We start from the raw sequence: 15,485 nt of genomic DNA on the forward strand, positions 1-15,485 counted from the left end.
TTGTCATTCTATCGTCTGTCATCTAATTCAGTCTACGTGGTTCTCCAACTTAATCCATTCAGGACGGGAACCCGTTTTGGTGTTTTAACTAAGCATTATTTAGCTATTGAAAAATAGCTAAAAAAAAGCTCATAGCTCGCCACTCGCTACAAGCTTGTAGGTCTGCTATTTTTGAAAAATCGTGAAAATGTGGCAAAAATCTTTGAATATATATTCTTTCAGAAGACTTTTTATTTATTTCGACGTCAGGCCTAAAGAGGTGTAATAATAAATTGCTTACTGGCTAGTAACGTGTTTCATCACATCACGTGTGTTCACTTCATCCTGCATGGGTTGAAGTTATATTGTGTTGAAACTTGTATTTATTTTGCCAAAATAAAAATCAATCACATATGAATAATTGTCAACAGACTGTTGCTGACACACCCACATCAGGAACATGGATTAATAAAAGATGGACTGGAGTTTACTCTCTGGAAACAGTCAGAGACAAACTGAGATACATAAGGCCACATTGAGAATAAAGTGTCAATGTAAGACATCTATACATGAAAATGTAATACGACTATATAAAACAAAACGAAATAAACATTCACAAACTAAAGGAAAGTATGTTAAATGGTATCCGAACATTCAGATCGATACACAAACCTAGCTCGGAATTGAAACGGCTGGCTTTGATCATCGAAAAGGAGTCATGAAAATCGTCTACCTTTCAATGGGTGCAATGTGAGAAATGCCATCACAAGAGGAAGTGGCGAACAGAAGAGGCATTTTAGTGTGTTTAGGGTTTGGGACAGGGTTAGTAATGTGGTGCAGGAACCTAACAACATGTCGCTGCTTGTACCTGTATAAGTCAGTGACGAATAAAACATCTTGATTCATGATTCTGGCTTAATAATAACTAGACACAAACCACATATCGGACACATGTTGAGGCCAGATGGAACAGGTCAACAGCAATATTCAAAACTATAATAAATTCTGTTCAAACTGCCTGCTGTCATTCAATGACAGATTCATATCAACATCCACTCGATGTCTCTATTAAAAAATACCTGTGAAATACCTGCTGCTGTTTTTCACAGTTGCAGCAACGAGACCGCTTGAATAACCTTGTGTACAACCTGTGTACAAACTAAATCAGTGACTGCTTAGCACCGTAAGGACAGCCGTCATCTTAATTAACATACATGAAACTCTACTGTTGACCTAAATACCTTGGTCATACATTCAGAGTCTTCATGCACTATAATAGCCAATTGGAAACCCAAATTGAAACATTTTAAACAAAGAAAATAGTATAAAAACTTAGAGTAAATTAACTCTGGTATGTAGTCAGTACACTCAGTCTGCGTTTTATAGGGGATTCACACTATGGTCCCGGGTGCGCACTCGGGACCACTTGGCAGATGTTGTGGTAGTGTGAATGATGCGTACCGTTCCCGGGAGCTGATCGCCCAACCGTCCCCGGGACCGCATGGGGGGAGGGTCTCTGGACCGTTGAAGTGTATTCAGATACGGAACGTTCCAATGTGAATGCATGCAGTCGACGAGCGAAGCGTCAACAAAAAAAAACACAGCCTCTGCACGATGCGTAACACCAGCGCATTTCTCAACGCCACCCTTCTCCTGTTGAATCTGCTTATACGCGCAGCACCGCGCTGATCTTATTCTGCGGACTACACGTGGCTCTTGGGCTTTGCTTGGCACAGTTTCCAAAGTAAAACAAAATAATAATAATGCTAAAGTAGAATCCATAGCAAACTAATACACTGGAGCACAGAACTGACTGACACAGTGATTAGCAGGCAGGCTGACAGTGAAGTAGTATAACGGCAAAAAGCCAAAGAGGCAATGCAATTCAGTGTGTCTGGATTTATTTGAGACAATGTCGCACAGTTGATGGTCAGTGTCCGTGCGCGCCAGCCATCAAGCACACCGTCATCAGGAGGATTAAAGTGTTATGCAAGTGTACCCGGGTGCGCTGTTGAATCTCGGGCAATGTGAATCATGGCCATCGGGGACCAGGCAACCGTATTCGGAAACGGTTCCAATGAAACGGATTCAGTCCGTCTCAGTGTGAATCCCCTATCAATCAGTCCAAGGTCGCTTCTCTGACCTTAGTCAACAGATTATCTCTCCAGATAGAATATGATAAGGATAGTTATCTGATTATTTTTAAACTAAAAGTGTTTGTTAGAGTAAATAATAGTTTCACAAATTTAAAACAGGTGCCTGATTTTGGTATTTATGTAGGCCTATCAAACCCATGTATCATTAACTACATTTCTGATAGTTGTACAGTAACAAAACAAACCGCTTGAAAATCTTTCAAGCTAAGAGATCTCCTGCTATAGGATGGGCACCAAGCCGCACCATTGACAGGACCAATATGGCGTCCACATTAATGCACAGTTCCAATCAACGCGGCATCTAAATGCCTGTTTTCAACTACAAGGACTCAAGGGAACCGTGCCATGCGACCTATTTCACAGGGTTCTAGATGCGTTTCCAGAACCTACTTTTGGCCCTGCTCAGAAGGTAGTAAAAAGGTTATCCTGAGTTCTGGTTTCAGAAGAGAAAAAAAGAAAATCTCGCTCCAAAAGTAAAACAAACAAACAAACCAAAACTTCAAGGGTGGTTGTGGTTATAATGCAAACTAACACAAAACATCACAGAACTTTGTAGGTTCTGGAAAGTTTCAAGTTATGAAAGGTTCTGTTTTACCCTTTGTAGTGCAAAATAGTCACATGCGTACATACAGTATCTATGTGTGTGTGTGTGTGTACTGTGTTGGATGTTTTGCCATCACTGTGGAGGAGGTGGCGGGGGAGGAGGAGGAGGAGGAGGGGGAGGGGGGAGATGAGAGAAGGGGATATGAGGAGGAGGCATGTTGTGTGGGGGCCAGGGAGGAGAGGAGAAGGAGGGATGGTAGAAGGATGGAGGAGGGGGGGGAGGGAAGTGAGGGAACGAGGGGGGAGGGAAAGGTGGATGTTGGTTATGATGATGAGGAGGAGGGGGGTACGGGCAGGGAGGGGGAAGGTAGACGGGGGGAGGCCCGTGGTGGCGGGGGTGTCTGTGGGGTGGGGTGTGAGAGCGTGGGAACGCTGGGCGGTGGTTGGGGTGTCTGGCGTTCTGGTGCCTGAAGGGCGGCGCTCCTCTCGGCTGTCTGGGTGAGAACGGTGCCCTGTTGGTGTCCTGCTGCTGCTGCTGCTGGTACTGATGCTGCTGGTGTGAGGCATTGTGGGTAGTCTGGTCCGGGTTATCTGGAAGAAAGAAAGAACTGTAACCCAATAATGGCTGGTGCAAAAATAAATAATAGCTTGCTGCAAATAGCCACCTGGTTCTTTTAAAACGCCCAAGGTCCAAATCGATTTTGCATATTAAACGTCCAGGCTACTATTTGGGAAAATACGCTATTGGTAATATCCAGCAAGCATGTGATGTCATCCTTAAAATAACTTTCTTCCACAAAAAAGGAAGACTTTACAGACTCCCATTTGTAATCCACAACCAATAACTATTTCAGTTAATACATTGTTATTTTGACTAATCTGTGTAATCTGAATATACATAACAGCAATGGTTGGAGTCAGTATAACTGCTCTTCTATTGAGAAATGTACATATCCTGTGGTTGGGGAGGACACCTACTTGTAGACAAGTAGTATTGCATGAGGGTCAAACAAGCTTTGTGTATTATCTCAGCAGTGGAAATTGTGAAGCCTACGAAGGAAGACGACCTGCATTCAAATCCCAGGTAGGATATTCAAGTTACGGATTACAGCTTTAAAAAGAGTTACAGATCCATTTGTATAACACACTCAAGGAACCCAGAAGCCAAATTCCCCTGCGCCAGAGTGCTCGGCTCCTGTCTTGTTTATTTAAATTAATTCATAATGGCCTTCCGCGTCTGTCTACATGCGTTTGTATATTGCGTAACTTGGAAGCGCTACCTGTGCTGCTGATGTCTCTCTTTCTCTGTTTCTTCTTCCTCTTTGCTTCGTGCTCCAATTCATCATCGCTGAAATCTAAAGCCTGGACAGACAGACAGACAGACAGTCACACACACTTATCATCACATTCTCAGCACATCACGTCCCCGTCCCACCCCAGATATTAGGCATGTAACGATTCACTCAACTCACAATACGATTCCAAACACGATATGAGGTTCACGATACGATTTTTCACGATATTAAAAAATATATATTTTTAAAGACCAATCACTGTTTTTTTTTTTATATCATTCATCTTCCCCTGAGATTTCTTATATATCTTATATATTATATATATAGATATACGATATATCGTTACATGCCTACCAGATATCATACGCTCCCATCTCCCTCAGCTCACTTCACAAGCATCACTTCAGTGACGCTTGTGAATCCTGATCGCATCACTCGGGTGCTAATAATCACGGTAAAGCACACCCTCTCGTGTAATATTGCTTAATTATAAAACGGCAATAAATAGATAGAAATCAACAATTAATCATTTAAATTGTGCAAATACATGTTTTGAGAAAATTCAAGTGAGAGTGTGTGTGTACCTCTGGTGGTGGTTCTTGGTCATTCTTCCATGATGCATCAGATCCTTTTAACCTGAAAAAAGAAAAACTTTTTTATGTCACTGAAAACAAACCAACTGGACCCAACTGAGAACAGAATGGATAGTTCATGTTTTATATATCTGAATTCTACCTCAGAAACACCTCATTCAACAGTAACTATCCAGAGTTTTGGAACACATTCTTCTGTTTTAACCACCCAATATAGTTGACTGGAGTCACCAGTGCTCTGTCCTTGGTGTGTTGTGAGCCTGGAAAACTATAGTATTCCATTTCCAGAAAAGGTTAATTAAAACTAAATAAAAAAACTACTCAACTTCCTAAAACTACCCCTGTGTGTGTGTGTGTGTGTGTGTGTGCGAGCGAGAGAGAGAGCTTACTGCTTCAGCTGCTGAGTCAGAATGTATCCGGTGTACTCCTTGATAGAAGGTGCGTAATAGAGGCTCTGTCCCATGGTCAGTCCTTTGTTACTGATCTGATCCACGGTGTTGAAACGCATCACATAGAAGGGACTGAACACCGGGCCAAACACCTCAAACACCTGACGCGACACGGAGACACGACAAGTTTAGATCAAAACAGAATCATTTGGACTGGAGACACAATACATCTGATCAATTTGTTCTCACTGTTGACGACTGGTGGGTATTCTTAAAGGAGAGTTCCATACTAAAAGGCTTTCTTACCTTTCTTTGTAGTCGTTACGTCCCCACCAAAGAGGTCCACATGTTATTTTGTGCAAAAGCTCCTTATTGGCTATTTACCCTACCATATTTACTCTACCCTAAATGAATTGCATTTTTTTTTATATATCATCTCTTCATAATGTAAATAATATCCCAAGCGGCACACTTTACTACTTATTTCGATGGAAATAAGCGAATTAGCACAACACCCCATAGCCCCATTCAATTCAATGCAATTCATTGAGGGCTTATGGTAGGGGAAATAGCCAATAATGAGTTTTTGCACAAAATAACACCTGGACCTCTTTGGTGGGGACGACTACAAAGAAAGGTAAGAAAGCCTTCTAGCATGGAATTCTCCTTTAACTCTTTCACTCAAAGCATAATGACACTTAGTATTGGCGTATGGAATGAAATGGAAATCACAGACATTTTGTCCTAAACCTAGGACCAATCTAAAACTCTTGTACCTTCCCTACGGCCTGTCTCTCCGAGTTGAAGACCATGCTGTCATCTGCCAGCGGGGGCGTGTCCTTCAGTGATTGGATGATGACTGGACACGGGGGACAGGCGAGAGACACAATTCAATTTTTCTATCAGAGGAAGTGGAACCTGACAAGTAGGGCTGAACGCCAACTGTTCTGCTTTGCACATTTAAAAAGGGGCTGATACTGTCAAAAAGCCACTCGCAATATAATTCACAAATTATGTTTCCATTGCAAGCGGTATGTATGAGCAGTAGTACTCTACTACTCTTTAGGGTAAAGCTAACGAAAAAATTAATAAAATGAACGAAGGTGCACAAAGGTGAAAAGTTTGCAAGCCATCTCCGCTTGATTTTCTATATGCACGTCTGATCTGTTTCTATATGCATGTTACTGTGTCCCTGTGCACTTTGTGTGCGCTTTGTGTGTGTGTGTGTGTGTATGTGTGTGTGTGTGTTACTAACCAAGTGTCTGTATGATACTGGAGACTGATCCTAGGGGTTGGATCTCTGCGTCATCGGGTAACGACACACACACATCCTCCACAGCCGGAAGCTCCTAAACACACAGAACGAGACTTTACTTTAAATGAATAATATAAAAACAGAATGACAGAACACACTCCATAACACTGTTCATAAAATACATATACTGCAAATGCACAACTATATAACAAACATGTTTGTTCACATCTCTCATCCACTGCTGTAATTAAATATTTAAATGTAATTAAAAAAGGATTTTGGGGTTTTGGGGCTTGCGATCACACTGGAATCCTGCCCACATTTGGAGTCATTACGTCATAGATATGTCATAGATCACCGGTGGTCATATTGACAGTGGAATAGTATAGGTAAACGGCAGATGTCAAACAGAGAAAGGAGTGATATGAAGGAAAGCCGCTCCAAATGGTGTCTCTGCTATGCACTTTGAAAGACCACAGCGATGATGTCAACTGGTGCACATTCTCTGCAACGCTGCTGGCCACCTGCTCCGGAGACAAAACCATCCGAGTATACAACACCGACGACTTCTCGGAACTTCCCTACTCACCACTGTCTGGGCACGGCTATGGCGTGCACTGCTGTTGCTTCAGCGCTTGTGGTCAATTCCTTGCCTCGTGCTCAACGGACGCAACGGTGGTCATCTGGTCGGTGGCGACAGGAAAGAGAGAACACGTCCTGGAGCACCCCGGACGCAGCGCTGTGAGGATCTGCACGTTGTCGCCCGACTCCGCACACCTGGTCTCTGGTGCGTCCGATGGTTCCTTGGCTTTATGGGATTTCACATCCGAACGGCTGCTCAGAACGGCTGCTCAGAACGGTGGCGGTGAACGATGCTACGATGGCAGCCTGCTCCTTCAGTCCCTGCGGACAGCTGTTCGTGACCGGGTCCTCGCACGGGGACCTCTGCCTTTGGGACCTCGACATGAACCGGCTGCATGCAGAGAGGAACGCCCATGACCTGGGGGTTGCCTGCTGTACGTTCTCTCCCAAAGTCCTTAGTGGTGGTCAAGCAGTGCAGTTCAATCTAGCATCCTGTGGGCAGGACAGCAACCTGAAGATCTGGGCCATAGATATAAGGGACACGGGGGACTGTGAGATGAAGCTCCTACGTACTCTAAGCAGCCATTCGGCCCCCGTCCTTTCCTGTGCCTTCTCCTCAGGCGGACGGCTGCTTGCGTCCGCCTCCGTGGATAAGACTGTTTCAATTTATGATGCCGATAATGCCGTTGTGCTTCACACGCTGAACGCGCACGGACGGCATGCGACGACATGCGCCTTCTCTCCCGCGTCGCCGCTGATCGCTACCGGCTCCATGGACAAGACCGTAAACATCTGGCGGTTAGAGGACACCCGCGGTGGCTGCGAGGGGGATTCATCACCCGGGGAAGGGTCACTCTTCTCCGGTGAAGCGAGAACTTCGTCGGGGCATTCCGAGCTGCTCGTCGTCGATTGGTCAGAGGAGGACGTTTCGGGCTGGCTGGTGCAGGAGGGCCTGAAGGAACTGGTGGACAGGTTCCGCAGCAACAACATCGACGGAACGGAGCTGCTCCGTCTGACCAAAGACACGCTGGCCTCGGAGCTGCGCGTGGAGTCGGCGGGGCTACGCGGCAAGGTCCTGAGAAAGGTGGAGGAGCTGAAATGTGCATCATCATCGTCGGACGACGTCCCAGACGAGTTCCTGTGCCCCATCACCAGAGAGCTCATGAGGGAACCGGTCATAGCCGCCGACGGGTATTCGTACGAGGGCGAAGCCATCGAGAGCTGGATCGCCACCAAGAACCGCACCAGCCCCATGACTAACCTCCCACTGCTGACCACCTCGCTCACCCCAAACCGCACCCTGAAGATGGCTATCACTCGATGGAGGACCAGCCATTAGCATTCACACATGTTGTTTGTTTTGAGCGGTGCTAACACGTGACTATGTGCGTAGTAGTCTGCATGGTTACGGTGTGTATGGTTTAAACCACTGTCTCATTACCTCATCTCCTTGTCTATATTAAATGTTTATTTATCACTTATTTAGTTGTCTAGTACAGTGATAACCTTTGGACACCCCACTTTTACTGTATCGTTACGGTCGTTGCTATATCATGTTTTTGAAGGGCGCTAGCCCCTCCTATATTCAGCTATTAGTGTTGATTTTCGTCCTACACAAACATTAAATTCCCATTGACAATGAATGGAGAATTTTACGGCACAGTGTCTGAGCAAATCGGCTTAGTGTCTATTTTTGTCTTAAACAAACATTAAATTCTCGGGAATTGTCAAGCAAATCAGACCTGTAACACCCCTGGGGACCAGACTCTGAGAATCACTGGTCTCATATGATGGAAATTGTTATTTGTATGTCTGTTTGTCTCTACACAACCCCTTTATAAACATTTTGTCAAGTTGTATTAGGCCAAACGTCTATTTATTTATGGCACATTTTGTCATTTAGAGAGGCCTATTTTTCATACATCATTTTGATATTTGTACTAACTAGTCAATTGTACTAGTCAATTTTATGTAATATTTTTATGATAAACTTTAGAAGAAAAGTTACATTGAATGTTGTGAGAAACATAGTGTGACGGTCCATGGGCTCTCATTATATTCCTGAGTCAAGTGTGACACCAAGTGGTGAAGTTTGGTATTGTCAGAAATGTTTTACTCTACTGAGCATTACATTTGCTGGACAATACTGTCTATCAATAACCCATAGAGCTTTATGCTGAAGAATCTCACAAGAAGTAAAACAATGTTAAACTTTACAATCCAAGACTACTTCATCAAGTCAGCCTTACATTACAGTGATTTGAGAGAGTTGCTTCACCACCTGTAAAGATTAAAATCTCTTACAACTGGCAACTGCAACACCACAGAATTAATCAGAATTAATTTGAAAATAGTGGTTCTACCTGCTCACTGTGAGCCTCTAGATGTAATGTAGTTTATCATTTCCCAAACATGACCATGGATTAAAGCAAAAATAAAATCTCACGACTGACAACGTTTGTATGGCCAAGTCCTAATGTGGGAATTGTGACTCTGTGAAAGGAAAAGGAGGGGGAAAAAAGCATTTAAGAACGAGTGAAAATAGCCGATCTTCAAGCTCACGATATGCTATATTCACTAGTTTGGTTTGGAACGGTTTTGGAACCAGTGAACTATACTATAATTTTAGTTTAAACATTTTAGCCGTGATCCAAAAGAGAAATTTGATATCTCGTGAGCTGCGTTGTGAGCTTGTAGTTCGGCTGTTTTTACTTTACTTGTTTTACATTTGTGGAATTTATGGAATTGTTCTCGGTTTCGATTTTATTCATGAAATTATTTTTAATGTATGAAAAAGGAGCAGGATATTCACTCGCAATCCACAGTTGGGTCACAACCCAGTTTGGTCAACAGTGAACTATAGCATCCAATCAACAGACAGACAGACAGACTGACCTCAAGCAACACTTCATCCTGTGTCTTGATGGGAGCCGGTTGGCTGAAACCCTCATCGTCTTCGTCGTCCTCTCCTCCTATCCTCACAGCTCGGCGGAGAGGGAGGGGCGAGGAGGCAGAGGAGGAGGAGGAAGAGGAGCTATCACTGGGAGACGAAGAGAGAGAGAGAGAGGAGAGAAAGAGTGATCATCACACTGTGACCACCTGGAACACAACTTATCCGTTTTAACATGGAATGTGGTAGACTGTCGTGAGTCCTAGGTTTTGAGTGGTTGGCCAATAATTTGATGACATGCAACAAAAACTAAATAAATCTCCATGAATTCAGGGATTGACTCCTTCATGGGCATATTTAATCACTTTAAAGCACTATACTTTCTAAAGATGAATACCAAAGGCAAGTAGAACAGCTATTTTCACTCCATTTGTATGCAGGGAAAGTGCTGACGTCCCTGCTTTTAAACAATTAAATACGGGAAAGCGGGTGGTGGCGCGCGGCCAAATACATGTCAAGTGTATGAAAATTAACTACTGATTTAGAAGGCTTTTGTACAATCTGCCTCCAGTCTTAATGGTTAGGCACAAAGTACACATTCCACCCCTCCTGTCCACACAAAATGTTTATAGTGTGCGCGAGTGATACCACTTACCTGTCTGAATCCTCTGATTTGATGCCATCTTCTATCCTCACAAAAAAGACAGCGTCTGTCACACCGACGCTGCCAACACTCCCTTCAGGGGGGGACACACACTCCGTCACATTGAGGGGAGGTGTGGAGCCGTCTAGGAGAGTCGCTGTTGTCTCCCCAGGGTTGACTTTAAGGCTCTCAAGCTGTGCGGTCACGGTAACCTCCATCCTTCATGGACATAAATGGTAAACAAAGCAGATTAAAAAAAATGTTTCAGGGGATGTAACATTTAATTGGTTGATAAAACAAAAACAAGAGCTCAATTGCTTCGTGCCACGGTTCCAGCTTGTGGATCTGCTACTTTTATGTGACCCTGTAGTATAATCAAGTAACAACGCGTAACGGGTCTAAAGCATTGATGTTGAACTTTAGTGGGTCCCGGGCCCCACGGGTAGTCATTCAAGTGGTTTCCCAGCCAGGGAAATGGTATGGATCCCCAATACATGTACAATTCTCTCACTTTTTGATCTCAAAAGGGTTATTATAAATACAATTACATTCAAGTATGTTGTAGCTCAGAGCAGAAGATATAACAGAAGTAGAAGCAGAGGTAGAAAAGATACAGGCAATGTAAACGCACTCATAATAGACCGAGCACAGGCTGAGGCAGAGAGGGGGCACTCGATGAACTGAATACATAGGACCACAACAGAAACAGGCCCTCTGTTTGTGTTATCCTTTTAGCTTTATTGTATAACTGTTTTGGTACCTCTGTACTTTTTGCTGTTAATACAATATTCAATACATAGGACCACAACAACTCTGTTTGTGTTATCCTTTTAGCTTCATTGTATAACCGTTTTGGTACCTCTGTCTGTACCTCTGTACTTTTTGCTGTTAACAGTTTCCGTGCCGCGAATGGATTACTCCAGGTTAATGTCGCTGCCGTATCGGACATACCCGCCTTTTGTTTTATGTGTTTAATCCGCCGTAATGTAATGAATCAAAAGAAAATCCGTCTTCGTCGCGGAGTATGAGACTGGATGGCTTCGCTGTGATGACGAAACCGGAAATCGTCACATGCTGTGGGCTGCTAGGGCTTCTGGGAAATTGAGGCCAATGGAAATGCATTGGTTGCAACGCCTCATTGAAACCAATCTTGTGTGCGTCTTCCGGGTGCACCAAGATGGTGGATGCTACACACAGATCATAACAAACCACGGGAGCTTTTTTTGATGGATTTTCGCGGATTAAAAGCCCAAATAATTCAGCGTATGCTCTAAAGGTAATACAACAATCTCGGCAGTGAAGGGGGGTTGATTAAAATGCGGGTTAATCGTAAAAAACAGTCAAACTGTTAATACAATATTCAATCAATCAAAGGTACATTTCGTAGTAGAACATTGTTGCAGGTATAAAACATGAATAAACAAATGCATACATAAATATGATTCACCCTAGATACATGAGCAAGATTAAGTCGGATATTGTGGATGGTTCCAAATGTCAGTTTCGGTATATTTGCTGTTAACCCATTTTGGGGCGGGCAACCCCTTTTGGTGTTAGCATTATGTTATGCTTTAGCTATTTAGCAGATCTCATAGCGTGCCACCGAGTGGCGCGCTACGAGCTTGTAGGTCTGCTATTTTTGAAAAATCGAGAATGGGTTAAATGACCAGCCCTAATGCGTATGCAGTATGTATGTACGTGTGTGTGTATGCGTACAGTATGGGTGTAAGCACAAATCCGTGCGTACCTGTCTGAATCCTCCGTGTTGCTGCCATGTTCTCTGTCCTCTGACACACAGACAGGGTCTGTCACACTGGCACTGCCAACACTCCACTCTTCAGGGAAACACACTGCCTCACCAACGTTCTCTGCGGTGGGCTCGCCGTCCGTCACAGTGGCAGGTGGTGTGCGCTCGGCGGTCAGCTGTCCCTCTGGATAGGGCTGTGACAATCATGATATTTTTAGTTGATGATGATCGATTGCCCTAAAAGCTGATTTATTAAGTTGTGTTTTTGACATTGAACATTGGAACATAAAATATAAATATTAGTATATTACATTATTGTCTGTTTTTACAAAGCATGTTAGGCTTAAAAAGGCCTATTACTGAGAAATGACCGGTACCAATAATCAAAACAAATAATGTAGATTATACAGGCAAAATCCTGAAATTAAAAACATGTTAGCTAAAAAGGCTAACAGCGTCTTGAAAATACCCAAAACAGGGATGCCATGTTAAAAATGTGGTTAAAATAGCGTGGACCGTGACATGGAAATATGACAATTTAATCCACCCTTTTTATACAAACATACACGAATGGAAACTATTCTTAACGGGTATGCAAAAATCATTACGGTCAGCCTGAAATAATTACAATCGGGCCGTTATGTAACAATTGTGACAGTCACTAACTAAGTCGTACCTCTAGTGGTGTGGTAGTAGTAGGATCTGAGAGGGCTGCCGTCTCCCCAGGGGTGACGACGTTCAGGCTCTCCAGCTGTGCTGCCGTCTCCCCAGGGGTAACGACGTTCAGGCTCTCCAGCTGTGCTGCCGTCTCCCCAGGGGTGACGACGTTCAGGCTCTCCAGCTGTGCTGCCGTCTCTCCAGGGGTGACGACGTTCAGGCTCTCCAGCTGTGCTGCCGTCTCCCCAGGGGTGACGACGTTCAGGCTCTCCAGCTGTGCTGCCGTCTCCCCAGGGGTGACGACGTTCAGGCTATCCAGCTGTGCTGCCGTCTCTCCAGGGGTGACGACGTTCAGGCTCTCCAGCTGTGCTGCTGTCTCCCCAGGGGTGACGACGTTCAGGCTCTCCCGCTGTGCTGCCGTCTCCCCAGGGGTGACGACGTTCAGGCTCTCCAGCTGTGCTGCCGTCTCCCCAGGGGTGACGACGTTCAGGCTCTCCAGCTGTGCTGCCGTCTCCCCAGGGGTGACGACGTTCAGGCTATCCAGCTGTGCTGCCGTCTCTCCAGGGGTGACGACGTTCAGGCTCTCCAGCTGTGCTGCTGTCTCCCCAGGGGTGACGACGTTCAGGCTCTCCCGCTGTGCTGCCGTCTCCCCAGGGGTGACGACGTTCAGGCTCTCCAGCTGTGCGGTCACCGTGACCTCCATGGTCTCCTCCCCCTGCTCCTCCACTGTGGAGGACATCAGTCCATTCTCTTCCACCGGCATACAGGCCATCACAACTGGAATGAAACACACACCGTCAGTTTTAGGGTAATATCCGTGGCAAGACAGATTCAGAGCTCCGCAGCAGAATCTGTCGCCACCTCCCGTTACAATGCGAGTTAGGAATGTTAGGAATGTAAACGAAGACACATGCGCCCGGAAGTGGAGCGCTAAAGGAGCGTGAACGGCCGACATCCGGATGTTGGCTTTCCAAGTTTCCACGCAATGAAACCTGTGTTTGAATCCCAAGCTTTACATACACTATGATTTATATACTTGCAAGTACGTTTCCGTTTGGTTCCTATTTCCTAACTATCAATCATTTAGGTGAGGGATGTCCTTGAACCTCCTCAAAGACCCCTGGGGGTGCCCGGGTCGGAGTCCACCTCGAGAGCCACTCATTGGTGGGCTAGCAGACTGACCTTTATCCAACGAGACTTGCAAAGTGCAAGGCCAGAATGAGAGGCGTGGACTCTAGTCCAGTTGTTCAGGCTGTGGTGGACCCCCATTTGAAAAGATTTTTTGCAAGGGACCCCCAAAGGAGAAGAGTTTTACTTGTTAAGATTATATTTTGTAGATTGAAGATTGAAGATTTCTAACTGTAGATAGATGGAGAGTGTGATTGGCATTGCCATTCTTTTTCTTATCCCACGATTTTGCAACCCATTTTTTCACCCAGTGTCAAGTATCTAATCATGTAATCCTGGGAGCTACACTTCCTCTGCCAATCTGGGGCGGTAGCAGACTGACATGCTTCCTTATTTATGCATGAGGATTGAGGAGTCAAGCAGCTTCTTTTCACCTGACGGAGAGTTTCCCCGGCCGGTATGGGCACTGATGACGCGGAGGAGAGAACACGCCCCCAGCGGGAATCAAATCGAGGACCTTCTAGCTGTGAGGCAACAGCACTACCGACTCTGCCATTCTTAAACAATTTTCTCATAGGTTAACGTCTCAATAAATAAGCAAGTACTTGTCTAATAGTGAAATTAAACTGTTGCTCGTCTTGCTGGGGTGAGAACCGCCAGAAGCCCCTCAGGGACCCCTGGGGCTGGGGGTCCCTAATGGAACCCACACTTTGAGCCACTATACGTGTTTGAGTAAATAAGAATGCCAGGAAGAGATGTCCTTGATGAATTGCACTGGTTTTAGCTAGTTATCAGTTATTTTATAATTTGCCTTTTTATTAAGTGTATGTTGTGGTGGTTACAAGTAACACAACACACATATTGATCAAAACAGTAAGCTTAACAACAGAAATGACGCCCATGCGACATGCGTAGTAGTTGTATTGCTACTAGTGCAGTACTGATTATGTCTTGTATATCATTGTTATGTCTTGAAATGTCTCGATGCATTATTTTGAATACACGTTAGCCCCATATGTGCCCTCTCCCTACGCGTAGTGCTGAGGGAACATACTGGGGCTAGCAGCACCACGCATGGAAACAAGACCAAATGGCCCTTTATGTTATCTTTTTAGCACCATCGTATAATCGTACCACTGTACTATTGGCACAGTTAATGAAGTATTCAATCAATCAAAAACGTTAGAAGTGATAAAGATAAACGTTTGCAAGGCAGCTAAACATGCTAATGCTAATCGCGTTGGCCGCAGGTTGTGATCACCATCTGATGTCCCTTTTTTAACCCACAACTAAAGGTGTAATTAAGGTGTGTTTGTGTATTAGTTCGTTTGTTTACATACCTGGGTGGCTTTATGTTCAATAAGATTGTCTTGCCTGACTCTGACCAGAGCTACCTTCCACACAACCATGAACTACCATACCATCCATGCAGCAGAGCACAGACAGAGCAGAGCAGCATCCCTTTCAACAACACGTGGGGATTGTTTTTCCTGGTACGCTGCGCGCATGCGCGTTGTTCAACAATAACCACTGGCCGCTAGATGGCGTCAAAGCGTTTTTGTAAATAGTCTATGAGCCAGAGGCAGAGCATTTTCAAATTATTTAAGATGAGATCTTTTGATGAGATA

The 15,485-nt window shown here is 44.6% G+C and overlaps 1 protein-coding gene and 1 pseudogene across 2 annotated transcripts; one reads left to right on the forward strand and one right to left on the reverse strand.

The window, feature by feature from the left end:
- Positions 1–323: 323 nt before the first annotated feature.
- Positions 324–15,326, reverse strand: naf1 (nuclear assembly factor 1 homolog). Its single transcript, XM_083764406.1, has 11 exons — positions 15,198–15,326; positions 12,749–13,506; positions 12,073–12,266; positions 10,338–10,544; positions 9,688–9,832; positions 6,211–6,304; positions 5,732–5,814; positions 4,956–5,116; positions 4,558–4,609; positions 3,959–4,040; positions 324–3,269 (listed from the first exon to the last, which is right to left on the reverse strand). The coding sequence occupies exons 2-11, from the start codon at positions 13,499–13,501 to the stop codon at positions 2,812–2,814; spliced, it is 2,229 nt and encodes a 742-aa protein (XP_083620532.1). The 5' UTR covers positions 13,502–13,506; positions 15,198–15,326; the 3' UTR covers positions 324–2,811.
- On the forward strand, positions 6,655–8,131 carry LOC310858765 (WD repeat, SAM and U-box domain-containing protein 1-like; annotated as a pseudogene). Its single transcript has one exon. The product of its transcript is annotated as a WD repeat, SAM and U-box domain-containing protein 1-like (transcript).
- Positions 15,327–15,485: the final 159 nt, after the last annotated feature.

The sequence above is a fragment of the Protomyctophum parallelum genome (genome assembly GCF_964188405.1).
Source record: "Protomyctophum parallelum genome assembly, chromosome: 5".
NCBI lineage: Eukaryota > Metazoa > Chordata > Actinopteri > Myctophiformes > Myctophidae > Protomyctophum > Protomyctophum parallelum.

Bases quoted from the DNA above. Each gene is read 5' to 3' on its own strand.
- naf1 (XM_083764406.1), bottom strand. From the start codon at position 13,501: ATGGCCTGTATGCCGGTGGAAGAGAATGGACTGATGTCCTCCACAGTG. The intron at 10,545-12,072 runs GTACGCACGGAT...ATGTCCATGAAG, and splicing joins AACACGGAGGATTCAGACAG to GATGGAGGTTACCGTGACCG. The intron at 4,610-4,955 runs GTAAGCTCTCTC...TTCTTTTTTCAG, and splicing joins CTGACTCAGCAGCTGAAGCA to GTTAAAAGGATCTGATGCAT.